General features: G+C 36.3%; 1 protein-coding gene across 1 annotated transcript in view; it reads right to left on the bottom strand.

The window, feature by feature from the left end:
• The window catches only part of LMNTD1 (lamin tail domain containing 1), a 53,695-nt gene that overhangs the window by 11,546 nt on the left and 14,163 nt on the right, over positions 1–27,986 (bottom strand). The window contains exons 4-8 of the mRNA XM_057702087.1: positions 27,160–27,358; positions 9,251–9,437; positions 8,594–8,713; positions 4,272–4,486; positions 3,499–3,666 (exon numbers count right to left, since the gene is read on the bottom strand). Coding sequence (XP_057558070.1) covers positions 3,499–3,666; positions 4,272–4,486; positions 8,594–8,713; positions 9,251–9,437; positions 27,160–27,358 — 889 coding nt within the window. The remainder of the gene's footprint in view (positions 1–3,498; positions 3,667–4,271; positions 4,487–8,593; positions 8,714–9,250; positions 9,438–27,159; positions 27,359–27,986) is intronic.

Genomic DNA, 27,986 nt, shown 5'->3' with positions numbered 1-27,986 from the left:
GACGCATCTACAAGACAAGAAACACCAAGGAATGCCAGCCACCAACAGACATTAGGAAGAGGCAAGGAAGCACAGTCCCCTAAAACCTTCAGAGGGAGAGAGTGTTTGGCCCTGATGACAACTTGATTTGACTTCTAGTCTCTGGATTGTGAGAGAATAGATCTGTTGTTTCAAGCCACCGAGTTAGTGGTACTTTGTTACAGTGGCCCTGGAAAACTAATACAGTTGTCCTGTATTTAAATTCTCTCTATATTTTAAACCCTACAAGACAATATTAGTAGTGTTGTGTGTAGTGAATACTCATTTATGTTGATCTGTGTTTTGACTCTGCATTTTTCCACTTCTTCCAATATCTCTGTGCATTCTTCTAGGATCATTTTCTTTCTAGTTGAAGTATTTCCTTAATGTGTGTTTGCTGTTGATGAATTCTCTCAGTTTTTGTTTGCCTGAGAATGTCTTTATTTCACCTCATTTTTTGAAGTTGAGTTTTGCTTGGTATAGAACTCTAGGATAGTAGTTCTTTTAGTATAATAGCACATTGAAGATATTTGATTGTCTTCTGACTTCCATTATTTGGTTTTCTGAAGCTTTATTATAATATATTGGTATAGTTTCCTTTAGATTTCTGCTGCTTAGAATTTATTTTTTTTCTTTATGTGGCTTGATGTCTTTCATCATTTTTTGAGATTTTTGTCATTATTTCTTTAAATACTACTTCTGCCCCAGTCTTGCTCTCCTGTCCTTTTGGGACTCAAATTACAACTCTACAAGATCAACTTGTCCCCAATCTCTTTTTCTAACCTTCTTTGTTCTTCTTATTCTTATTTTTCCTTTTCTATTCTTCCCTCCCTTCTGTCTTTCCTCCTAGATTTTGGAATATTTTCCACTCCATTTTCAACACTGCTTCCAAAATTCTCTTTAAAATGCAGATATAACTCTAAAAGATGCCTGTTTCAAAACCTTCAGTGTCTCCTATTCTGTCTGTCCATCAAACATGCATTAAACAACTATTACGTGTCATGCGCTGCACTTAGTGCCATTTACGTAGATTAAAAATACATCAATTATACTATATATATTTTATGAGTTAATATATGTGTAATAAAAGTGTGATAGTGAGGATCAGAATGACTTATCCCAATTTCATATCAGAACTCAAAAGAAGATCAAAGGCGGTTTCAAATTTATGGGATTTTTGGTAACGTGAAGCAATACGATAAAATGTTAACATGCATTAATCTTGAAGGAGTAGAACATGGGTGCTTTTAACGTTATTCTCTATACTTTCTGTATTTTAACATGTTTAAAAAAAACAAAATGTGCTTGGTATGAAGTAGGCATATGATGTGTAGATATTTCTTTAAAATTATCTTAATGGTTAGTCTCTAAGCTCTTCTATTACATATTTGAGAGGTGCAGTTAAAAACAAGGCAGTTATTCCCAGGTAGAAGAGTCACATGCAATTAAGATTCTTTCTTTTGTAACTCAGCAAACTAGCCTATTTATCAGTGAAGAGGGAATGGAGTAGAACTGAAGAACTATGAGTAAAATTGATGAATTTTTGTTTTATCTTTTTTTCTTGTCAATTATTGAGGGGTGTGCTACTGATGGCAAATAGCCCAATGGCAGGCAAGTTAAAAAGAGACTGACTAATTAACAAACAAGGTAACTTCCCCTTGAAGAATCATGTTACATATTCTCTCAAGGAAATGAACTTGTGATTCAGAAACTGCTGTTATCCAATAAATGATCAATGAATCATTCATAACATCTGTCTCTTTGTGGCCATCTTTCTCAATTGAAATCAAAGAAAAACTTAAAATTCTCATGTGTATCTGTTAATATTGAAAATTTGATGAATAAATATATAATGATGAACAGAGGCCCTGAAAGTATCAATGCAACTATCTTTTTTTTTTTTTTAAGCTCTTTATTGGAATTGCTTTACACTTTTGTATCAGCTTTTGAGGTACACCAAAGTGAATCAGCTGTATTTATACATATATTCCCATATCCCCTCCCTCCTGTGACACCCTCCCACCCTCCCTGTCCTGGCCCTCTAAGGCATCACCCATCATCGAGTTGATCTCCCTTTGTTATACAGCAACTTCCTACTAGCTATCTGTTTGCAACTATCTTTTAAAATTATCATTACATAATATACAAATACAGTGAAATTTATGTTGAATAGAAAAAAATTACTGAATAATCAAGGTGGGCTGCCCACTATTGAAAGGTACAACAAGAAAATTTGAAATCAAATTTCTTTGGAAAACAAGTTGATCAAAATAAGTAAAACAGTGAAGGTTATCATTAATTGGAGGAAAACGAATATACTTCTTGAAAATCTCAAATCTAAGTCATAAAATACTGAATATGTGTGTCTATGAAATATAGATGTATATAAAACTTATTGCTGAAAGAGCTCTTTAAATTTCAGATCCAAGTCTCTTACTTTACAGATGAAGAAGCTCAGGCACAAAGACATATGATGCTTAATTTTATGGAATGGAATATACTCAGGAATTTACTGAGTTTCCATCATTCCACTTCTAAAAGGTATTACTTTGGGAGATGCTATTTCCCAATATGCATTAACCTACCAACATGGTGGTTTTCATACTATGTGTACAGAATCCTGTGATTCCAGAGAGGTGCTTCAAAGGTCTCATGGGGAAGGAGGAAAGAAGAAGATGGGTGTAGTGGGTAGTGGGATCACTCCTCTTCAACTTGGATGCTCTGTTTTTATCCATTTCATATATTGGGATTTTGCCCAAGATTTCATTTTAAAAAGTATCCTTCTGCTAAATATGTTTGCAAATCATTACAACCTCGCCAGGATATAGCTCCTGTATGAAAGTCTTTCTCCACAGCTTTGGTCTGGCACTGTGTCTAATCAGTTCTTCATTTGGGGGCATCTGGTGAACCTCATGGAATTTCTTGCCAGAAAACATCACATAGGCAGACATTTTTTTCTCTAAGTTTAGCAGATTCATGGACTTTCTGAAGTCCACTAACAGAACCTGGGCTAATAACACCAACTCTAAAAGCTTTATTTAGACGACTTAAATAAGAAACTTCTGGTTGAAAAAGAATAAGAATTTGGGATTAATATTAGAGTGTGTTTGGAAAAGATGGATTTTTTTTTCGCATAGCTTAACTTATAGGACCAGTTTATCCTGCCTAATGAAAAACAAAATACTCTTTTGACCAAACTTCAAGAACCTTATGTTCTCTTGCTGGCCATGGTGTTCTTTTGACTCATTGATGTGCTCAGATGTTGTGCTAGAGCAAATGTAAGTGAGCAGCTCATAGTACTTGCTTCAGAGGCCATCTATTCTTGAGGCTATGAATACTTTTTTAATATGTAGAAACTTTTATCACTTAACCAACTTTTCACCAGTTCTACTCACACACGCGTGTGCATACACACACACACACACACACACACACACCACTTACTCTCCACTGGAACAAGTATCCCTTTGACTTACCTGGGCTGGATCAGGCCTGGCTGACTGAGACCTGGGCTGTCTGTCTAAGCTGCGTTCAGCCATGTAGGTGTTGTGAGCATCAGTCAGCGGACAGTAGGGATGTGCAGGGACATTAGGACTGTGGCACCAAGGGCTGCGATTGGGGAAAAGGGTTGGTGGGATTTCTTTTTCTCTGTAAAAGAAAAATTAAGCCCAAATCTAACCCCGAAGGCACTTCATACAGTGGCAATAATAATGAAGGCTTAATTAGAGTGAAAGCATCTTCCAAGACCAGAAAATATAGCTTCTCTAGACTTTGAGGGCAGCACCTTTACCACATCAGAAGCATCTGTCTACAAATAACACAAACTCTGCCCTTTCAGCCACAGCCAGCTCTTGATCCAAGATGAAAATTCTAGATGATGCAAATCTTCCTCCACCTAAGCACTGCTAACGGCGTGGTGATAACTTCACCTCTGCACTGCTTCACAACCTTATCTCTAACAGCAGTGCTATTAATGCAAAGGAAATGACCAGAGGGATCTTAATATCACCTCGTGGAAATTGCCAGCCTTTATTGTCCCATAAGTATATCCCTACTTGCTCTGTGTTTTTATGTTTTAAAACATAAAAGCTATTATGGTTTTTATGGTCCTGTTCAAAATAGGTGTTTTTTGGTCTTTATTGGTTTACCCAATCATCACATATCTACTTGTCACCCAGTCACTCCCACCTGCTCACCCCTTATTAATTGTGGGAAGGAGTTAATTAAAAAAAAAAAAACCAAGCAACTTTTACCTGGTAAGAGAAGCTTGAATTTGTTCCACCTGATATTTTGAGGTATCTTTCTTGGATTGATCATGTTCTTCTTTAGTTGTAGTTGTAGCTGCTGGCCAATGAAACATGTGCCTTCGAGATGTTGGACTTATTACTGAGCATCTGTCAAATTCAATGTCAGTCTCTAATTTCTCCCAAGCTTGCTTCCAGTGAACAGGAGTGTACCAAGCAACAGCCTAACAAAAATGATTCATTAATATTAAATACTACTGGAGTTAGCTTTTTAAAAAATGACATAGGCTTATTGCAATAAAATTTCAAAGTCAAACTGTAATGTCATTTACGTACTGTGTAAGGATTAGTGAAACACATGATGATGCTGTAGTAAGACATCCTGGCCTTAGTTTCCTATTCTGAAAATTACAAGCTGTGTAACCTCAGGCAGATTAGTCACTTACTGTCTTGGACTGTGTCCTCATATGTTAGATGGGGTGGCTGGTGGTGGTAAATTGTTATATGAGGGCATTGTGAGATTCCATAAAGCTACTGAATTTCATAACTATAAAGAACTATGCAAAAAGTTGTAATATTAATAAGTTAAATTTTTAATAGTTGAGTTTATCTATCATCTATCTATCTATCATCTATCTATCTACCTATCTACCTGTATCTTATTTGAGATGGGGAAATGGGCATTAGAACTAAGGACATGGGGAGGAAACCACATTCTCCAGGTTAGAATCCTAGGTGGGAAGTTTTTGTTGTTGTTGTTTTGGTTTGGTTTCCTGAATATGTGGCATGTGCACAACATATATGTGCAAAAATTATTCAGAAAAATCATGGGGAGGGACTAATAATTACGTTTTTGTTCAACATAAGAAAAGTTAAGCACCAAAGTGGGCCCTAATATTCTACTTGTTCTTGTGATCTGTTTTTAGTTTATAAAATTAGAGGTTTGGGTTGATGTTGTAACCATTGAAAAACACTCTGTTTGCCTCGACAAGTTAAATAGACATAAAAGCAACACAAGGCGAGTTCAGCTAGGCTAGGCCTGCAGCAAAAAAAAAGGTGAAATCTCTTTTAAAAAGTTTAATATCACAGATCACAGCAGGAAAACCCCACTTTTGGTTTAGGTCATCAGTTAGGGATTCTCCTTTTTTGCAGCTCAAACATAGATATTTGTGTGGAAAATATGTTTATGATCTTTTGAGAGCAAACTCTCTCAATTAGATTGTAAGCCTCTCCTAGCCAAGAGCAATACTTTATTTCTTCCTGTATTATATGGGGCTTAAAAACACCTGATAATAATGACAGTGATAATGTGATAAAATAAAATGATGTAGTTTTAATTTCACCTCTGGAATGTTGACCATATAAATTATGTAGGTTATTTTTAGTACAGCAGAAAATTTTTTGGAGTTAGAATGTCTGGTTTTATTTTACTTTTGCCATTTTGTCAATCATGTGACCTTGAGCAAACTATTTAATTCCAAGGCCCGTTTTCTTCCTTTGTAAAATGCTTAAATAATCTGAGAATCAAAGGAGATAATGCACATATAAATAGCCCTTCAATGAGTTCCTACAGCACAGAAGCAGTCTGTTCCATACCTGAATCTCTAATAGAAAACAGTGTATTGGAAAGTCCCAGGCATTGAATCATATAAGATGCCTATTAAATTTTTGGCATAGAATATAGAGGCTGCAAATCATATAGGACAACAATGTGATTGGTGAAAAAAATCCAGCCCTGTTTAAAAATCAATAGACTCATAGAATCTTGCTGATTTTATTGTATAATCTTACATAAACTCATGGCAGAACAGGACTAAATATACCTTTATATTACACCATAGGATTTGTAGCTGATTGAATATTAACCTTTGCCATGTCAGTGATGAACTAAAAAGTAGTCTGTCATACTTTACTGTAGGTTTCTTTTTTTTTTAATGACCCATAATATAACCCCTCTTTGCCACATTTGCCACATTTTAAAAAAAGTATTATTCAAGTCCAGAAACAGGACCTATTCTAGTCTGTGTGATTGGCTATTGTTTTAGTCAGATTTCAGGCTCTGTAACTTTTCCCACAAGACATGGGTTATTTTCTACATACAAGTTATACAAACAGAAAGCAATTCCAGGGCCATGACGAAACTTTGGCTCTGTCTGTTTTTCAGCATGTCTATGGGAATGCAGCAACCTATCATTTCAAGGAAAATCTACCTGGCAATTGCAGATAGTGAGGTCCAGTATCACTGAGGTGAGAATAGGGATTAACTGTTGTTAAAAGAAAAGGGGAGAATTTCGTGCTTTCATTAGGGCTTTTAGATTGACTCGAAGTCACGTCTCAGTGTGTTTAATGGAAATATTTTCTATTTGAATTTAACAGTGCTGACTGCTTTACCATGGGGTGGGAATTCCAAGAGGATGTGACCTTAAAAAAAAGGCTTGAGCTGAAGCCTGAAAGGATGAGTAGGAATTAATAGGTAATTAGGGGAGGAAAGAGAGTCTATGGAGAGGAAAGAGCATGTGCAAAGGCCCTGTGGCTTGAGGGAGCAATTAAGTACCGGAAAATAAGAGAAAAGCAGGGGGAGGGGTGAGTTAGGAAGCAGGAAAGGGGCGAGACCACTGTGATTCAGGTCAACTGGGTGAACTCCCTCTCATCCTGCAGACCTCAAAACAAGTGTTATCTGGTCTGTAATGCTTTTCTTGATGCTCTCTTTTACAGAGTCAACATCTCTAACCTGAGTTGCCACATTCTGTGCACTGACTTCTATTAAAGCACTGTTTCACTATGATGCAATTATTTATTGTTACATACCAATTTTTACTATCAGACTCTTGAGTTTTCTGAGGATGGGAATCATGGAACAATTATGTTTTGTTCCCAGCTCCTAGCACAAGGTTTGGCAGATACTAAATATATGTAAACATTTCCCATTTGAGTCAACAAGGTTCACTCTTGTACTAGCAAACAAAATTATTTGAGTTTACATCACCCTGAATAAACGGTCTGATCCTACATGTACAAAGTCGTTCAAACCACTCAGTAAAAGGGATAGTTAAAATGCAGGGAATAGTTCAGTTGCAGGGAATGACAATTTACTAAAATGTGCATTCCAGGAGCTCAGGGACCTCGTCCATCTCGTTCTACTCAGTGCCTGGAACAGTTTGCATACAAAGTAGAAACCCCTAAAGTGTTTGCAGAATGGCTAAATGGGTGGATAAAAGTGGTGAAAGGTCTGAAACAAGAATGCCTTAACCCTAATCTGAGTCTCGCTAATGATTTCTTAGGAGGCTAAGTAAATAACTTAGATTACATAACTTTATTTTCCCCATCAGTGAAAACTATCAGAAGTATTATAGAATTCAGTTTGAGCCCACAAAAATATGTAAAGGTAAGTGAGTGAAGGCTGAAAAATTACATCTAATGAGTGTTCAACCATCTAATGATAACTGCATGTTTTCACAGATAGACATTAAATGGCTCTTAATAAATTAGCAAGTCTACTCTAAAGGACAATCTAAGCATCAGGTATAGTGTAGCAAGTAAGAAACTCAGAAATAGATTTTGATCAATATATTGTGTGGATCAGTAGTTATAGGACATAGTAAGTTAGACTGGGGGTAAGAAAAGGCACGTATTTAAGAAAAACCTAAAGAATGGCTTTGAAAAAGGAGTAACTTTGTTGTTTTAAAAAAGAGATACCTTTAAACTTTACTGGCATGCTTTGGGGCATATATTTATGCTAATATTATACCAAGGAAAAGGCAGAGTGAAAGTACAAAGTTGTAAAATATTGGGAATAAGTTATGCAGTGTTATTTCTAATACACTTAATTTTACAATGAGTAAAGTATGTAGTCCCTGCAAGTTAGAGCATAGGGTCTTTCATCAGGATATTAGTCCTTTGAGAGTAAGACTCATGTCTTACTCTGTGTCATATTCCCAACACTTATGACACTTAGCCTTTAGAATAGAGAAGAATCTCAACAGACATTTGAGAAATGAATAAATGAATAGAAAAGGCCTGTATGTAGTTCCTTCCTTTCTTATCCTTCTCTTCAGGCTAATGCCATAAATAAAATCCATTTCCTGACTCTGAAATTTGAAGTAGCTTCTTCGAAGTATGGGATATCAGAATTATTTTTGCCAAACTGTAAGCAGCTCTTTGGACTGAGGAGAGGGGTGCTGTTGATTTGCCTGAAGTGTTATGACAGTTCGTGATTGTTCTTCCCAAGCTTTTAAGGATGGAAAAATAATTGAGTGAGCTCAGAGGAAAAGGAGAACATAAGCAGAGCTATCCATTCTTTCAGAAACTATTATCAAGAACTGGACACTGACTTCACCATTAGGTTTGCACAGGATTGTTGTGCAATTTGGGCTTGTCCTAAACCTGTTTTGTTCCTTCCAAAGAAAATCTGATGGCAGCAGATGCTTTGCTTCAGATGCTGCTGCCCAGACCTGTAAGAAAATAGTTTGTTAGTAACTATTGCCATTGGAGTTCAACATAGTTTCACAAATGTCAGAGGGTTATTGCAACACATCTTTCTGAACAGATGAGGTTTTAAAAATATAATGACTGTATAATATGTAATATCAAGCTGTGTAACTGAATAGCTACTGTATGTGCTTTAAAGTAAAGCACAAGAAAGAGGGGAACTCTCCAGCATCACCTAAGCAAACCCTCTCTTTGCTTTTCCTTTAAAGATTATGTTCGCTTTGTTTTAGGAACTTAGGTATTCCATTTTGCTAGTTAAATCATAAAAACACAAAGTATTGTCCCCCAAATTGAAGAAAGCTATGGAAATTTAATTATGGGTATTAATGTACATCCAGAGATGGACAGAGTGGCACAATTAACCAACAACAACCAAAAAAATCACATTCAGCAGAGAGATCAAGGGATGAAGAAACCACTGGTGCTAAGCCATGATCTGACTGGGTAAATGAGTTTTTCCTGTGCAATTCTAGTTCCTAGTATTTATATCTTATACTCACTGTTACTGCGGAATTGGCCTGCATTATGGTGTTGGGAAGGAATCGGTATAGAGAGACTGTTTTTCCATCCACATTTTGTTGGAGAATGTGATTTCCAATTTCCAGTTCTTTGTCAGGAGAAGAGTTAATGAGCTTCACGAATAAACCCTTGACATTCACTTCAGCTATTTTAATGTCTCCAAGAGCACTAGGAAATAAAACAAAGACTATAAGGTGTCTTCAGATGAGCATGTCTTTAGTTCACTTTAAGAACTGAATAATAAATATGCTTTGGAAGTTGTTCCTAAGCTGTATATTCTGTTGGATAAATTCCATGTAGAAATAGCGTATTTGGTGCCCTAAGCAAATGGCTTGATTTCTTAGTTGTTTATCTGTGCAATAAAATGATCTTTCACATAAAATAATTAAAGAAGACTTTAAAAAATACTTCAGGTATCAAGGTAAAAATGCCATAAGGAGGTGCATTTTATTATTATTATTATTTAAATTTCCTACTGTTCTTCACAAAACCACAGTAGAAGATCAAGAGGAAAGTTCGTACTGCTATCACAGCCGAGCTTTTGGAAAGACTAACAGCATGAGTTCATCTCTCATTCACTCCCTCAACCCACAACCACATATTTCTGCCTTAGACCGAGATGATCAGCGCCCTCTCAGTTGGTAAATTGAGTGGTAACTTTTTAGTCTTTGTCTTTTTTTAAATTGAGGTATAATTGACATATGACATTATATTAGTTTTGGGTGTACGACATGATTCAATATTTCTATAGATGTCAACATGATCTCCACAATAAGTCTAGTTAGCTTTGATCACCATATACAGTTACAATTTTTTTTCTTGTGATTAAAACTTTTAAGATCTACTCTCCTAGCAACTTTCAATACAATGCAGTATTATTAACTATGGTCACCATGCTGTATATTAATTTCCATGACATTTATTTTATAACTGGAAGTTTGTATTTTTTGACCCCCTTCTCCCATTTTGCCCACCCCCAACTCTGGCTTCTGGCAACCAATCTGTTCTCTGTATCTATGAGTTATGATCATTTTTTTTTTTAGATTTCACTGATAAGTGAGGTCATATGGTATTTGTCTTTCTCTGACTTATTTTACTTAGCATAATGCCCTCAAGGTCCATCCATGTTGTTGCAAATGGCAAGAATTATTTCTTTTTTTATGGCTGAATAATACTGCATTTTATATTTATACCACATTGTATTTAGCCATTTATTATTACATGGGTAAATGCGTAATTATTTACACATTTTATTTACCCATTCATCCATCGATGGACACTTAGGTCATTTCCATATCTTGGCTTTTGTAAATAATGCTGTAATGAACATGGCGGTGCATATATCTTTTCGAATTAGAGGTTTTGCTTTCTTCAGGTAAATACACAGAAGTGGAATTGCTGGATTATATGAGAGTTCCGTTTTTAACTTTTTGAGGGATTTCCATATGGTTTCCCATAGTGGTTCAATTTACACTCCCACCAACTCAGTCTTTGTCTTAATGTGTCTGTGGTATTTGCCTCTGCCAGGTAGGCCCTCCTGCCCTTGTTTCCCCAAGTCCACTGTTTTCCTTCTACCAGCCTGTTTTCCTTTCCTTTTTAGTCTGTTTTTCATATTTCTCTTCCTTCATCTGTCTCTCAGATCTTAATCCTTGGGATTCTGCCCTTAACCCTCTTTTATTCCCATCACGCTCTATATATGTGATCTCACCCACCAACAGGGCTTTCAGTAACCATTAGTACACTGATGAGTGCTAAGTCTAAATCTTTTACCTGCTGAGTTTCAGAGCCATAGAAACAACTGACCCCACAGAAAAAAAAAGACCCCAAAGGTACCTCGAAATCAACATGCCCCAAACTGAACTCATCATTTTAAAATAGTAGGAAACCTATTCCAGTGAATTTCATCATCATTTATCCTGTTGGCCATGCCTGAAACTTCTATTGCTTTCCTGCCCTTTTATCCTTCTTGCCTTAGCTGTGATGACTTCTATTAATACTACTCTTTAGTATCTTCTCTATATACTTCCTCCTCTCCATGCCTACTGCTGCTGTCTCCGTGAGGCCCTCCTCACCTCTGTGTCACATTGTAACAGGGTCCTAACTGGCTTCTCCAGTCTTGTTCTCTCTTAACCATTCGACATTTTCCTTCCAGAGCAGTCTTTTTTACAAGCATAAATCCTTCAAAGTCTGATCGTTTCTTTCTAGAGAAAACACTATTGTCACAGCATGGAAACAAGGCCCTACGTAATCTATCAGCCTCCTTAATTTCTTTTTTTTTTTTCCTACTTCCTATCTTTGCTTAAACTGCAAGCACAGGAAACTCTCACAAGACTTGTGATAACTCCTGTCTTTGCTTCACCCACTGCCTGTACATGTGCTAGTCCCTCTTCTTATTCCCCAACACTTGACAGTTTCAGACTTCTTAGCACTTTCAGTATCTTGGGTACAAAATATCTTATTGGTATTTTAATTTGATTTCCCCTGATTATAGTGCAGTTGAATAAGCTACTTATTGGTCACTCAGTTTTCCTCTTCTGAAAATTATCTGTTCATATGATTGTGTCCATTTCTATGGGGTTATTTTACATTTTTAAGATTGGTTTATAGTACAGCATTCAAATATATACACAAACTTTTAGAAGAAGAACTGTGTGGTATTATCCATGTTAATTTGCTGTGTTGGTAATAATTTGTTATGACAGCAAGAGAAAACTAACATATACTTCTTATGAATTTTAGAAGCACTGTGCTAAAAATATTGCCTGCAGCTTTGGTCCCAATGCCCTCACTAGAGATTTATTCCAGAGTCTCTTTTTTTACGTTTCTGTTAAACCAACTACCAATCTTCTTGTTGTTCTTTTGAAGGTAAGTGTCCTTTTTCTCTGGCTAAGATTTTCCTTACTTCTTTTGTTTTAGAAGTTTTTCTACATTGTATCTAGGGGTTTTTTTGCCTATCTTTTCTCCTGCTGGGAGTTGGTAGTGCTGCTTGAATCGGTGACTTGGTATGGTTCATTTTGGGGAAAATTCTCTGCCAGTATTTCTATCAATACTGTTCTACCTCAATCTTTCTCTCCTCTCCTTAGTGACTTCAATTACAAGCACTTAGATTTTTTAAAATCTTGCCCTAATTTGTCCTTATGCTTGTTTTTTCTAATCTCTTTGCTCTCTATAATTCAGCATGGATGCTTTCTTCTGAGAATGTTCTAGTTCAATTCTCTCTTATGTTGCACCAAATATGTTGTTAAACTACTTTTGAAATGGTAATTTCTGCTACTGGATTTTTTTTTATTTCTAGCGTTTCCTACTGATTCTTTTATTTTTAGTTTCCAGTTCTATGATAAAAATTTTTATCTTGTCATTTAATTTGTTGACTATTTTAGTCAATGCTATTTAAAAACACTGTCAGATAACCATAATATCTAGATCACCTAGGCCTGTTTTTTTATCTTTATCTTTTTAAGAACTTTTATTGAGATACAGTTAACAGACAATTAACTGCATATATTTAGAGTGTACAATTTGGTATCCTAGTCTCCCAATTCATCCCCCACCAACCCTCCCCGCTTTCCCCACTTGGTGTCCATATGTTTGTTCTCGACATCTGGGTCTCTATTTCTGCCTTGCAAACTAGTTGATTTGTATCATTTTTCTATACTCTGCATGTATGTGTTAATATATGATATTTGTTTTTCTCTTTCTGACTCACTTCACTCTGTATGACAGTCTCTAAGTCCATCCATGTCTCTACAAATGTCCCAGTTTCATTTCTTTTTACAGCTGAGGAGTATTCCATTGTATATATGTACCACATCTTTTTTATCTGTTCATCTGTTGATGGACATTTAGGTTGCTTCCATGTCCTGGCTATTGTAAAGAGTGCAATGAACATTGGGGTGCATGTGTTTTTTGAATTATGGTGTTCTCTGGGTATATGCCCAGTAGTGGGATTGCTGGGTCATATGGTAACTCTATTTTTAGTCTTGCAAGGAACCTCCATACTGTTTTCCATAGTGGCTGTATCAATTGACATTCCCACCAACAGTGCAAGAGCATTCCCTTTTCTCCACACCCTCTCCAGCATTTACTGTTTGTAGATTTTCTGATGATACCCATTCTAACTGCTGTGAGGTGATCCCTCATTGTCCTTTTGATTTGCATTTCTCTAATAATTAGTGACGTTAAGCAGCTTTTCACGTGCCTCTTGGCCATCTGTATGTCTTCTTTGGAGAAATGCCTGTTTAGATCTTCTGCCCATTTTTTGATTGGGTTGTTTGTTTTTTGATATTGAGCTGGATGAACTGTTTATATATTTTGGAGATTAATCCTTTGTCTGTTGATTTGTTTGCAAATATTTTCTCCCATTCTGAGGGTTGTCTTTTCATCTTGTTTACAGTTTTCTTTGCTGTGTAGAAGCTTTGAAGTTTCATTAGGTCCCACTTATTTATTTTTGTTTTTATTTCCATTACTCTAGGGGGTGGATCAGAAAAGATCTTGCTGTGATTTACGTCAAAGAGTGTTCTTCCTATGTTTTCCTCTAGGAGTTTTATAGTGTCTGGACTTACATTTAGGTCTTTAAACCATTTTGAGTTTATTTTTGTGTATGGTGTTAAGGAGTGTTCTAATTTCATTCTTTTCCATGTAGCTGTCCAGTTTTCTCAGCACCACTTATTGAAGAGGCTGCCTTTTCTCCATTGTATATCCTTGCCTCCTTTGTCATAGATTAGTTGACCGCAGTTTATCTCTGGGCTTTCTATCCTGTTCCATGGATCTATATTTCTGTTTTTGTGCCAGTACCATACTGTCTTGATCACTGTAGCCTTGTAGTATAGCCTGAAGTCAGGAAGCCTGATTCCACCACCAACTCTGTCTTTCCTTCTCAACATTGCTTTGGCTATTCGGGGTCTTTTGTGTTTCCACACAAATCGTAAAATTTCTTGTTCTAGTTCTGTGAAAAATGCCATTGGTAATTTGATAGGGATTGCATTGAATCTGTAAATTGCCTTGGGTAGTATAGTCATTTTCACAATGTTGATTCTTCCAATCCAAGAACATGGTATGTCCCTCCATCTGTTTGTGTCGTCTTTGATTTCTTCCATGAGTGTCTTATAGTTTTCTGAGTACAGGTCTTTTACCTCCTTGGTTAGGTTTATTCCTAGGTATTTTATTCTTTTGTTGCAATGGTGAATGGGATTGTTTCCTTAATTTCTCTTTCTGATTTTTCATTGTTAGTGTATAGAAATGCAAGAGATTTCTGTGTGTTAATTTTGTATCCTGCAACTTTACCGAATTCATTGATTAGCTCAAGTAGTTTACTGGTAGAGTCTTTAGGATTTTCTATGTATAGTATCATGTCATCTGCCAACAGTGACAGTTTTACTTCTTTTCCAACTTGGATTCCTTTTATTTCTTTTTCCTCTCTGATTCCTGTGGCAAGGACTTCCAAAACTATGTTGAATAATGGTGGTGAGAGTGGACATCCTTGTCTTGTTCCTGATCTTAGAGGGAATGCTTTCAGTTTTTCACCATTGAGAAAGATATTTGCTGTGGGTTTGTCATACATCGCCTTTATTATGTTGAGGTAGGTTCCCTCTATGCCCACTTTCTGGAGAGTTTTTATCATAATGTGTGTTGAATTTTGTCAAAAGCTTTCTCTACATCTATTTTGATGATCATGTGGTTTTTATCCTTCAATTTATTTATATGGTTTATCACATTGATTGATGTGCGTATATTGAAGAATCCTTGCATTCCAGGGATAAACTCCACTTGATCATGCTGTATGATCCTTTTAATGTGTTGTTGGATTCCATTTGCTAGTATTATGTTGAGGATTTTTGCATCTAAATTCATCAGTGATATTGGTCTGTAATTTTCTTTTTTTGTAGTTTCTTTGTCTGGTTTTGGTATCAGGGTGATGGTGGCCTCATAAAATGAGTTTGGGAGTGTTCCTTCCTCTGCAATTTTTTGGGAGAGCTTGAGAAGGATGGGTGTTAGCTCTTCTCTAAATGTTTTAAAATTCATCTGTGAATCCATCTGGTCTTGGACTTTTTTGTTTGTTGGGACATTTTTAATCACAGTTTCAATTTCATTACTTGTGATTGGTCTGTTCATATTTTCGGTGTCTTCCTGATTCAGTCTTGGAAAGTTATACCTTTCAAAGAATCTGTCCATTTCATCCAGGTTGTCCATTTTATTGGCATATAGTTGCTTGTAGTAGTCTCTTACTGTGCTTTTTATTTCTGTGGTGTCTGTTGTAACTTCTCCTGTTTCCTTTCTAATTTTATTGATTTGAGTCCTCTCCCTCTTTTTCTTGATGAGTCTTGCTAGAGGTTTATCGATTTTATTTATCTTCTCAAAGAACCAGCTTTTAGTTTTATTGATTTTTGCTATTGTTTTCTTTGTTTCTATTTCATTTATTTCTGCTCTGATCTTTATGACTTCTTTCCTTCTCCTAACTTTGGGTTTTGTTTGTTCTTTTTTCTCTAGTTTCTTTAGGTGCAAGTTTAGATTGTTTACTTGGGATTTTTCTTGTTTCTTGAGGTAGGATTGTATTGCTATAAACTTCCCTCTTAGAACTGACTTTGCTGCATCCCATAGATTTTGGATCGTTGTGTTTTCATTGTCATTTGTCTCTAGGTATTTTTTGATTTTCTCTTTGATTTCTTCAGTGATCTCCTGGTTATTTAGTAGCATATTGTTTAGCCTCCATGTGTTTGTGTTTTTTGCAGTTTTTTTCCTGTAATTGATTTCTAATCTCATAGCATTGTGGTCAGAAAAGATACTTGATATGATTTCAATTTTCTTGAATTTACCAAGGCTTGATTTATGACCCAAAATGTGATCTATCCTGCAGAATGTTCTATGTGCACTTGAGAAGAACGTGTAATCTGCTGTTTCTGGATGTAATGTCCTATAGGTATCTATTAAATCAAGCTGATTTATTGTGTCCCTTAAAGCTTGTGTTTCCTTATTAATTTTCTGTGTGGATGATCTGTCCATTGGTGTAAGTGGGGTGTTAAAGTCCCCCACTATTATTGTGTTGCTGTCGATTTCCTCTTTCATAGTAGTTAGCATTTGCCTTATGTATTGAGGTGCTCCTATATTGGATGCATTTATATTTATAATTGTTATCTCTTCTTCTTGGATGGATCCCTTGATCTTTATGTAGTGTCCTTTCTTGTCTCTTGTAACATTTTTTATTTTAAAATCTATTTTATCTGATATGAGTATCGCTACTCCAGCTTTCTTTTGATTTCCATTTGCATGGAATATCTTTTTCCATCCCCTCACTCTCAGTCTATATGTGTCCCTAGGTCTGAAGTGGGTCTCTTGGAGACAGCATATATATGGGTCTTGCTTTTGTATCCATTCAGCCAGTCTGTGTCTTCTGGTTGGTGCATTTATTCCATTTACACTCAAGGTAATTATCCATATGTATGTTCCTATTACCATTTTCTGAATTGTTTTGTTTTTGTTTTTGTAGATCCTTATCTTCTCTTATGTTTCCCACTTAGAGAAGTTCCTTTAGCATTTGTTGTAGGGCAGGTTTGGTGGTGCTGAATTCTCTTAACTATTGCTTGTCTGTAAAGCTTTTGATTTCTCTGTCGAATCTGAATGAGATCCTTGCTGGGTAGAGTATTCTTGGTTGTAGGTTCTTCCCTTTCATCACTTGAAATATATCATGCCACTCCCTTCTGGCTTGCAGAGTTTCTTCTGAGAAATCAGCTGTTACCCTTATGGGAGTTCCCTTGTATGTTATTTGTTGTTTTTCCCTTGTTGCTTTTAATAATTTTTCTCTGTCTTTAATCTTTGTCAATTTGACTGCAATAAGTCTTGGCATGTTTCTCCTTGGGTTTATCCTGCCTGGGACTCTCTGTGCTTCCTGGACTTCGGTAGCTCTTTCCTTTCCCATGTTAGGGAAGTTTTCAACTATAATCTCTTCCAATATTTTCTCGGGTCCTTTCTCTCTCTCTTCTCCTTCTGGGACCCCTATAATGCGAATGTTGGTGTGTTTAACATTGTCCCAGAGGTCTCTTAGGCTGTCTTCAGTACTTTTCATTCTTTTTTCTTTATTCTTTTCTGCATCAGTGATTATCACCATTCTGTCTTCCAGGTCCCTTATTCACCCTTCTGTCTCAGTTAATCTGCTATTGGTTCCTTCTTGTGTATTTTTCATTTCAGTTATTGTGTTGCATATCTCTGTTTGTTTGCTCTTTAATTCTTCTAGGTCTTTGGTAAACTTTTCCATCTTTGCATGCAGTCTTTTTTCAAAGTCCTAGATCATCTTCACCATCATTATTCTGAATTCTTTTTCTGTAAGGGTACCTATCTCCTCATTTAGTTGTTTTTCTGGGGTTTTATCCTGTCCCTTCATCTGGTACAAAGTCCTCTGCTTTTTCATTTTCTCTATCTTTCTGTGGCTGTGGTTTTCAGTTCCACAAAAGGAAATACTGCTGATACTGCTTGATACTGCTGTCTGCTCTCTTGTGGAGGAAGCTATCTAGGAGGCTCTTGCATGCTTCCTGATGGGAGGGACTGATGGTGGGTTGGGCTGGGTGGGCGGAGCTCAGTAAGACTTTAATCTGATTGTCTGCCAAAGGGTGGGGCTGTGTTCCCACCCTGTTGGTTGTTTGGCCTGAGGCCACCTAGCACTAGAACCCACAGGCTCTTTGGTGGGGCTAATGGTGGACTCTGGGAGGGCTCACATCAATGAGCACTTCCCAGAACCCCTGCCCCCAGTGCCCCTGTCTCCTCAGTGAGCCACAGCCACCCCCACCTCTGCAGGCAACCCTCCAACACCAGCAGGTAGGTCTGGTTCAGTCTCCTATGGGGTCACTGCTCCTTCCCCCTGGGTCCTGGTGAGCACACTTTTTTGTGTGCCCTCCAAGAGTGGAGTCTGTTTCCCCCAGTCCTGTGGAGGTCCTGCAATCAAATCCCACTGGCTTTCAAAGTCTGATTCTCTGGGGATTCTTCCACCTGTTGCTGGACTTCCTGGTTGGGAAGCCAGACGTGGTGCTCAGAATCCTCACTTTAGTGGGTGGACTTCTGTCGGTATAACTATTCTCCAGTTTGTGAGTCACCCACCCAGCATTTATGGGATTTGATTTTAATGTGATTGAGCCCCTCCTACCGTCTCACTGAAGCTTCTCCTTTGTCTCTGGATGTGGGGTGTCTTTTTTGGTGAGTTCCAGTGTCTTTCTGTCAATGATTGTTCAGCAGTTAGCTGTAATTCCGGTGCTTTTGCAAGAGGGAGTGAGTGCAGGGCCTCCTACTCTGCCATATTGATCCTCTCTTCCACCTAGGGCTGTTTTAGTGTCCATTTTTGATCTTAGTTTTGGGTCAACTTTTATTGTTTGTAGGCCTTATTTTTTTTCATAAGTTTATTTATTTATTTATTTATTTATTTATTTATTTATTTATTGCCTGTGTTGGGTCTTTATTGCTGCACGCGGGCTTTCTCTAGTTGCAGTGAGTGGGGCTACTCCTCGTTGTGATGCGTGGGCTCCTCACTGTAGTGCCTTCTCTTGTTGTGGTGCACAGGCTCTACGTGTGAGGGCTTCAATAGTTGAAGCACACAGGCTCAATAGTTGTGGTTCACAGGCTCTAGAGCACAGGCTCACTAGTTGTGGCACATGGGCTTAGTTGCTCTGTGGCATGTGGGATCTTCCCAGACCAGGGCTTGAACCTGTGTCCCCTGTATTGGCCAGATGATTCTTAACCACAGCACCACCGAGGAAGTCCTGTCCTTGTTATTTTGGACTTAGTGCCTACTATGATAGGTTAAACATTGCAGAGGTAATTTAAATCTACAAATAATGTTTTCTCAATCCAGAGAGGATTTACTGTAGCTTCTAGCAAGCATCTACATTGGGGGAAAATCACTTTAACACAATCAAGCTGTGAAATAATTTGACACTATGCTTTGGCCCCAATTAGGCTGGTTTATTTTGAAAATAGCTTTTCTATTGGGTGTACCTTTGAAGTTACAACTGAAAGCCTGGTATGTTTATCAGTGACCCTCCTGTTGACAGGCCCTGAAAGCCAATTTTTATTCACCCAGTCCTGTGAGCCTGCCAGAATCTCTAAGTTCTCAGCCTCTTAGCTGCTGCTTTCAAATTGACAACTGTTTTGAGGAGAAAAGTGGCTCCAGATGTCAAGCTATCACTCTGAGTTTCCTCTCCTAGTAGAGGACTTGTGAGAATATAAGATGTAAAATCTATGAAATCTTGATCTACACTACCATACTGCCTTCAGTGGTCTCACTTTATACCCATACTACACTGTACAAGGATGCCTATTTTGTAGCGGTTCACTTTTGAGCAATTTATATAACTGTTCTTTTCTTTTACATTACCATTATGGTTCTTACTAAGTTGTACACATAACATTTTTACTATTCTTTGTTAGCGCTAGAATTTCTCAATGTCATCCTCATTCTAGTGTTATTGAATTTTCTGATGGATGTTTTCATTTTTTAACAGAATTCCTTTTTGTTTTTTAGACTACTTTTTCTGCCTGGGAAGATAAACAGTGGTTTGAGTTTTTCTTTTAAACAGATAAGACCCTAGAATAGCTCCATTATCCTTTTTTTATCATATATGTAATTGGATATGTATAGTTGCTTTTCAAAAACATGTCATTATTCAAGTGAGATGTTTATTCACTGATATTAAACTTTTATTTTATGCACATAACTAGAATAGATTAGCCTGTCTGAAAGAAAAAAATACCATTGTCCTTATTAGGGCTAGTCACTTCATTTGCCTTCCTTTTCATAGAAGGCCAAAAGTTACAGGAAAATACTTCACACAATACATGGAAATTCACAGAGCCAGGGCTGTTTATCTGCTGTCACACAGCTTTTTGTAGTTATCTTTTTTTCTTCCCTGTAAGCCTTCCCATTTTTCTTTAGTAGGAAAATGAAACCTCTGCTTATAAGTTGCGATTGGCTGAGAGTGTAGAGTGATGTACCGATCATTCTGTCAGTAGCCTATGCATGGTCTTGCTTTATGGAGATTGAAAAGACAAATGGCTATATCACTTTTTAAAAAACAACAACTTTTCAGTATTTAAGCTTTGATTTCTCTAGTTGTTGTGTTCTATTTGATAGCTCCATGCTACTTATCTGCTCCATCCACATGTAAAAGAATGAAATTGGATCTGTATTCCACACCATACACAAAAATCAACTCAAAATGGGTTGAAGACTTAAAGGTAAGACTTGAACCATACAATTTGTATAATAAAGCATAGGGGAAAGCCTTCTTGACATTGGTCTTGACAATAATTTCTTAGCTAAGATACCAAAAGCACAGGCAACAGAAGCAAATATAGAAAAGTGGGATTACCGCAAACTAAAAAGCTTCTGCACCACTAAAGAAACAATTAACAAAATGAAAAGGCAACCTACAAAATGGGAAAAAATATTTGCAAATCATATAATTGATAAGGGGCTAATATCTAAAATATATAAGGAACTCACACAACTCAATAGCAAAAAATTAAATAACTTGATTAAAAAATGGGAAAGGACCTGAATAGACATTTTTCCAAAGAAGATACATGAATGGCCAACATGTACACAAAAAGGTGCTCAACATCACTAATCACAAATGCAAATCAAAACCACAGTGAGATGTCACGTCACACCCATAAGAATGACTCTTATCAAAGAGACAACAAATAATAAATGCTGGCAAAGATGTAGAGAAAAGGGAACCCTGTGCACTGTTGGTGGGAATGTAAATTGATGCAATGCTATAGAAAACAGTAGGGAGGCTCTTCAAAAAATTTAAAATAGAACCACCATATGATCCAGCAATCCCACTTCTAGGCACTTATTTGAAGGAAATAAAATTACCATTTATTGAGTTATGTGCACCACCATGTTCATTGCAGCATCCTTCACAATAGCCAAGACACAGAAACAAACTAATTGTCCATGGACAGATGAATGTGTTCATGGGCTGGAAGAATTAGTATTGTTAAAATTGCCATATTATCCAAAGCAATTGACAGATTTAATGCAATCTCTATCAAAATACCCATGACATTTTTTTTTCAGAACTAGACCAAATAATCCTAAAATTTATATGACACCACAAAAAAACAGAATTGCCAAAGCAATCCTGAGGAAAAAGAACAAAGCTGGAAGTGTTACTCCTCCAGACTTCAGACTATACTGCAAAGCCACAGTAATCAAAACAGTGTGATACTGGCATAAAAACAGACATATGGATCAATGCAACAAGACAGAGAGCCCAGAAATAAACCCACACACCTACTGTTGATTAATGTATGACAAAGGAAGCAAGAATATACAATGGAGAAAAGACCATCTCTTCAACAAGTGGCATTGGGAAAGCTGGACAGCTGGATGTAAATCAGTAAAATTAGAACATTCCCTCACGTCATATACAAAATTAAACATCCCTTTACATCATATACAAAAGTAAACTCAAAATATCTAAATGTAAGACATGACACCATATAAATCATAGAAGAGAACATAGGCAGAACATAATTTAACATAAATTGTAGTAGTATTTTCTTAGATCAGTCTCCAAAGGCAAAAGAAATAAAAGCAAAAGTAAACAAATAGAACCTAATCAAACTTAAAAGTTTTTGCATAGCAAAGGAAGCCATCAACAAAACAAAAAGACAACTTATGGAATGGGAGAAAACATTTGCAAACAATGTGACTGACAAGGGGTTAATATCCAAAATGTACAAACAGCTCACACAACTCAATAGTGAAAAAACAAAAAACTACATCCAAAAATGGATGAAGACCTAAATAGACATTTTTCCAAAGAAGACACACAGGCATGTGAAAAGATGCTCAACATTGCTAATTATTAGAGAAATGCAAATCAAAACCACAATGAGAAATCACCTCATACCTGTCAGAATGGCTATCATTAAAAAGTCTCCAAATAATAAATGATGGAGAGGATGTGGAAAAAAGGGAACCTTCCTACATTGTTGGCAGGAATGTAAATTAGTGCAGCCATTATGGAAAACAGTACAGAGGTTCCTTTAAATACTAAAAGTAGAGCCACCATATGATCCAGCAATCCCACTCCTGGCCATATATCTGGAGAATGTGAAAACTCTAATTGAAAGAGATACATGCACCCCAATGTTCATAGTAGTACTATTTACAATAGCCAAGACATGGAAACAACCAAAGTGCCCATCAACAGATGAATGGATAAAGAAGATGTGGTATATGATGCTGTGAAATCCGTCTAGGGGAGCAGATTCATGATCTCCAGAAGAAAAGAATTTCTCCTTGGGATCAATAACAAGCCGTTGCTCAGGTTCAAGTCACAGAATAACAGTTTATTAAGGTGAGAGAGTACAATAGCTTCTGGCACAGACACCAGAAGGGGGTAGAGAGACCCAAGAAGGGGTTTTACATGGGCATGTTATATACCTTCAAAGCAGGGTTAATTACAGTCCCCACCTTAGGATTGATTGTTAGGGTTGATTGTTAGGATTGATTGTTTCTATAGAAACGTTCGTGATATTCAAAGAATTTCATTACTCAGTGATCTTGTGATGTCCCAGGTAACCCCCAGCCTAGAGTCATAAGAATCAGTCTTAAAGAATAAGTGAAGTTAAGTCACGTTTTTCCAGTCCTTCCACTCCTCCCCCGGCCAAATCAGCCCTTGGAACTCTCATATATATACAATGGAATATTACTCAGCCAAAAAAAAGAATGAAATTTTGCCATTTGCAGTAATATGGATAGACCTAGAGAATATTATACTTAGTGAAGTAAGTCAGAGAAAGACAATATATGATATGACTTATATGTGGAATCTAAAAAATAATACAAGTGAACCTATATACAAAACAGAAACAGACTCACAGATATACAAAACAAATTTATGGTTACCAAGGGGAAGAGGGAGGGTGGGGGAGGGACAAATTAGGAGTATGAGATTAACAGATACAGACTACTACACCTAAAATAGGTAAGCAAAAAAAATTTACTGTATAGCACGAGGAATTGTATTCAATATCTTGTAATAACCCATAATGGAATATAATTTTTAAAAATGACTTACTATTCTGTACAACTGAAACTAACACAATATTGTAAATCAACTAAAAAGCTAAAAGCCTTACTGATAGAGATTGCATTAAATCTGTAGATTGCTTTGGGTAATATGGCCATTTTAACAATACTAATTCTTCCAATCCATGAGCACAAGATATCTTCCCATTTCTTTGAATCATCTTTGCTTTCCTTTATCAATGTGTTATAGTTTTCTATAAACTTTCATCTCCTTGGTTAAGTTTATTCCTAAGAAATTTATTCTCTTTGATGAGATTTGAAACAGGATTTTTTAAATTTCTCTTTCTGATATTTCATTATTAGTGTACAAAAATGAAAGAAATTTCTGTATATTAATCTTGTATCCTGCTACCTTGCTGAATTCATTTAAAAATGACTTACTATTCTGTACACCTGAAACTAACACAATATTGTAAATCAACCATACTTCAATGCAAAAAAGTATTTTGAACTGAATGAAAATGAAAATACAATGTATCAAAATTTGTGAGATAACACTAAAAGTTGTAGTTAGGGGAAATTTTATAGGGCTAAATCCTTGTATTAGAAGAGAAAGGTTTTCAAATCAATGATCTCAACTTCCACCTTGAGAAACTAGAAAAAGAAAAGCAAATGAAACCTGAGGTAGGCAGAAGAAAGGGAATACAGATAAGAATGGAAATCTGTGAAAAGAAAGCAAAGCAAAAAAATTAGAGAAAATCAATTAAACGAAACGCTGGTTCTTTGAAGTTCAACAAAATTGATAACCCTCAGGAAAGATTTATCAGGAAAAAGAGAGAAGACACATATGGCCATTATCAACAATAAGAAACGTGACATCATTCTAGAGTCTACAGGTACTAAAAGGATAATAAGGGACTATTATAAAATATAACTTTACAACAATAAGTCTGACAACTTAGATGAAATGGACAAATTCCTTGAAAGACACAAACTACCCAAGTTCACTCAGGAAGAAATAGGTAACTGACTATCCTAATATCTACTTTAAAGAAATAAAATTTGTAGGTAAAAACCTTCTCACAAAATAACTCCAGGCCCAGGTGGCTTCACTGATGAATTCAATAAAATATTTAAGGAAAAAATAATATTTACTTCTATACAAACTCTCCTAGAAAGTGAAAGAGGAGGGGCTATATCTCAACTCATTCAATGAAATGAGCATTACCCTGATACCAAAGCAGACAAAGACATTACAGGAAAAGAAAACTACAGGCCAATAGTGTTCACAAACATAGACGCAAAAATTTGAAACAAAATTTTAGCCAATTGAATTCAACAATATATGAAAGGAATAAACATTATGACCAAGGGAGGTTTATTCTAAGAGTGCAGGATTGCTTTAACACTTAAGAAATAAAAATCATACCATCCTCTTATAGATGTATAAAAGGCATTTGATGAAATCCCTCATTCATTCATATATTAGTTGCCACAGATCAAATATTCCAAATCAGAAGCTTGTCATTCCTTTGTTTGAAACTTTCCCATTGCTTCCCATTGCCCATAGTGAAGTCTAAATTCCTCAGTCTGGTACTCAACACTCACCGTGATCTGTATCCAACCCTGGCCCCTACAACCCTGTTATACCTTTTCATGCACTTCTCAGTATAGTCATGCTCATACTCATATCTGATCTTAGTTTTTTTGCCTCCTTCACTGTTTTTGCTCCTTTGTTTAGCCCTGGCTGTGCATTAGACTTACCATTGCATTTAAAACAAAACTCAAAACAAAATGATGCCCAATTCTACTAGAAATTTTGACTCCAATAGTCTGGTGTAGGGTTAGGACATCAAAATCTTTCCAGGTGATTCAATTTTATGGGTAGAGTTGAAACCCAATGGTCTAGAATATTCTCACAAACTCCAAATTTGCATATCTAAAAAACGTACTTATCTTTCCAAGATGTTCTCTATGATAAATCCTTCACAAGTCTTCCCAGACCATCTCTGCTGGGACGGAAGCTCTCCTTTGAATGCCTTGTTACGTTACTTGCCTCTCTCTTGATTCTTACCTGTAGGTCTTCCTGATCTGTTTGAGTAAAAGTTCTTAAAACCATATTCACCAGTATTTTTGAAGTTTTGCTGAAAATGTCATCATTTTTAACGTTGTAGATACTGTCAATAATTTGATGAAGTGTTTTTAGATGGTTGAGAGACAAAAGTTAAATGGCAAAAGTGGTTGATTTTAGGAAATCTGACTTAAGGGGGGAAGGTTTTCCTTATGTTTGACCCTCAACTCCAGCTAACAACTTCTTTTGGTCCTCAAACATCCTCTATCAACATGTGCTTATTACTAATGGGAAGAAGACGTAAGCAGACATTTCTCCAAAGACACAGAGATGCCAATAGGCACATGAAAAGATGCTCATCATCGCTAATTATTAGAGAAATGCAAATCAAAACTGCAGTGAGGTACCACCTCACACTGATCAGAATGTCCATCACTAAAAAGTCTACAAATAGTAAATGTTGGAGAGGGTGTGGAGAAAAGGGAACCCTCATACACTGTTGGTGGGAATGTAAATTGGTGCAGCCACTATGGAAAACAGTATGGAAGTTCCTCAAAAAACTAAAAACAGAGTTGCCATATGATCCAGTAATCCCATTTCCAGGCACATACCCAGACAAAACTATAATTTGAAAAGACACAGGCACTCCAATGTTCATAGCAGCACTATTTACAATAGCCAAGACATGGAAACAACCTAAATGTCCATCAACAGATGAATGAATAAAGAAGATGTGGGGTCTATCTATCTATCTATCTATCTATCTATCATCTATCTATCTACCTACCTATCTGAATATTACTCAGCCATAAAAAAGAATGAAATAAGGCCATATGCAGCAACATGGATGGACCTAGAGATTATCATACTAAGTGAAGTAAGTCAGAAAGAGAAAGACAAATACCATAAGATATTTATATGTGGAAACTAAATTATGACATGAGTGTACATATCTATGAAACAGAAACAAACTCACAGACATAGGGAACAGACTTTTGGTTGCTTAGGGGGAGGAGGGTTGGGGAAGGGAAGGATTGGGAGTTTGGGATTAGTAGATGCAAACTAGTATATATAGGATGGATAAACAACAAGGTCCTACTGTATAGCACAAGGAACTATACTCAGTATCCTGTGATAAACCATAATGGAAAAGAATATGTAAAGGAATATATATGTGTATAGCTGAGTCACTGCTTTACACCTGAAACCAACACGACATTGTAAATCAACTATACTTCAATAAAATTTTTTTAAAAAGTGAGTTTATTACTAAAAATTCACAATTTAATCTGTCGTTCACGCAATAAGAAAAGCAGGGTTACATAAAAGCATAGATGAGTCAGCTTTCATTTTAGTTCTAATGTCAGCTTTCTTCCTGATCAATTCTTTTCTCTGTAGATACTAACAACCATAAAAATGGATCAGTGAGTTATAAGTCCACCTTTCTCCTTCTGTCTTGAACTCAAGACAGATAAAAAGAGATTCTAAATCCATCTGAATGATTTGCCAATAATAAAAACGGTTCTTGAATAATTAAGTTAACTTTATTGGTAAGGCTTATGTAGTGCTGTTTTCTCTGGCATCTTTGAAGAATTAACATTCCTTGTTTGGTTCCCTAGAAAGTTTACTGGTTCCTTTTAATTGCCCAGAATATGAAACAATTATATTTTCATGGATTGTTTAGGGTTTTAGATGAGATCATGGATCTAACAACAGATTAGAACTTTATTTCCTACTAACTTGTTACTCCTATGCCAGTAGAAGATATTAAATAGTTCAAATAGAGTATTTACCTGGATCTAGATTGGCCCACTTCTTCAAGGATCACAGAAAAGTGCTTCCAAGTTTTCTCTGTGTGGAATGAATGCATGACAAGTTTCTTCGAATCACCAAACAAAGACAGGAAGTAATCCTCCCCTTCCCCCATCATAGCTGGCTCAGAAGCAAGGACTGGCGGAGGGTGCCTCCTTGGAGTTTTGAAGTTGTTGACTCCTTTCAAAGAAACCAAAGAAGGAAACAATAGGGAGAGGAGTACATAAAAGATTAAAAGAACCCAAAGCATCTACCTTTATTCTTTGCTTCTGTAAAATGATACTCTTTATACATTTTACTGTCACAGTCAAACTCAATGAGGATAGTTAAAAGTTTTAAACCAAAGTCTATAAAATAACCAGTAAGTGATTATTTCTAGTAACACTCAATTATTAGAGATTACTTCAATTATCTTACACTATCAATTATATCATCAGCATAATTACAAATTTAATTAAGTTGTACTAGAAGCATCATAAGTTTTTGAGTAAGTAAAACATTTGAGTCTCTCAAATTTGGTATGTTATATATAAGTACAACTTTATTCTATTTTATATTAGCTTTTCTCCCCACATTTCTACTCATAAATTAAAGTCTCAAATGACACCTTTCCTACCAATGGTTTGTATTTTGCCAGGTAAAGACTTACATTTCCTCTAATCAACTAAAATACTTTATCAGAAAGATAAAGTAATGCTTAATCAGATTCTAGTATCCTCTTGGAAATTTACTCTTCTAAAATTCTCAGTACTAAGATTCAAATACAAAATAGGTTTCATGATTTTGCATAGAAAGGATCATGCTGGCT

This window comes from Hippopotamus amphibius, chromosome 12 (assembly GCF_030028045.1).
Source record: "Hippopotamus amphibius kiboko isolate mHipAmp2 chromosome 12, mHipAmp2.hap2, whole genome shotgun sequence".
Taxonomy (NCBI): domain Eukaryota; kingdom Metazoa; phylum Chordata; class Mammalia; order Artiodactyla; family Hippopotamidae; genus Hippopotamus; species Hippopotamus amphibius.
The sequence above is the reverse complement of the archived record's forward strand: the minus strand, read 5'-3'. Positions and strand labels throughout refer to the sequence as shown.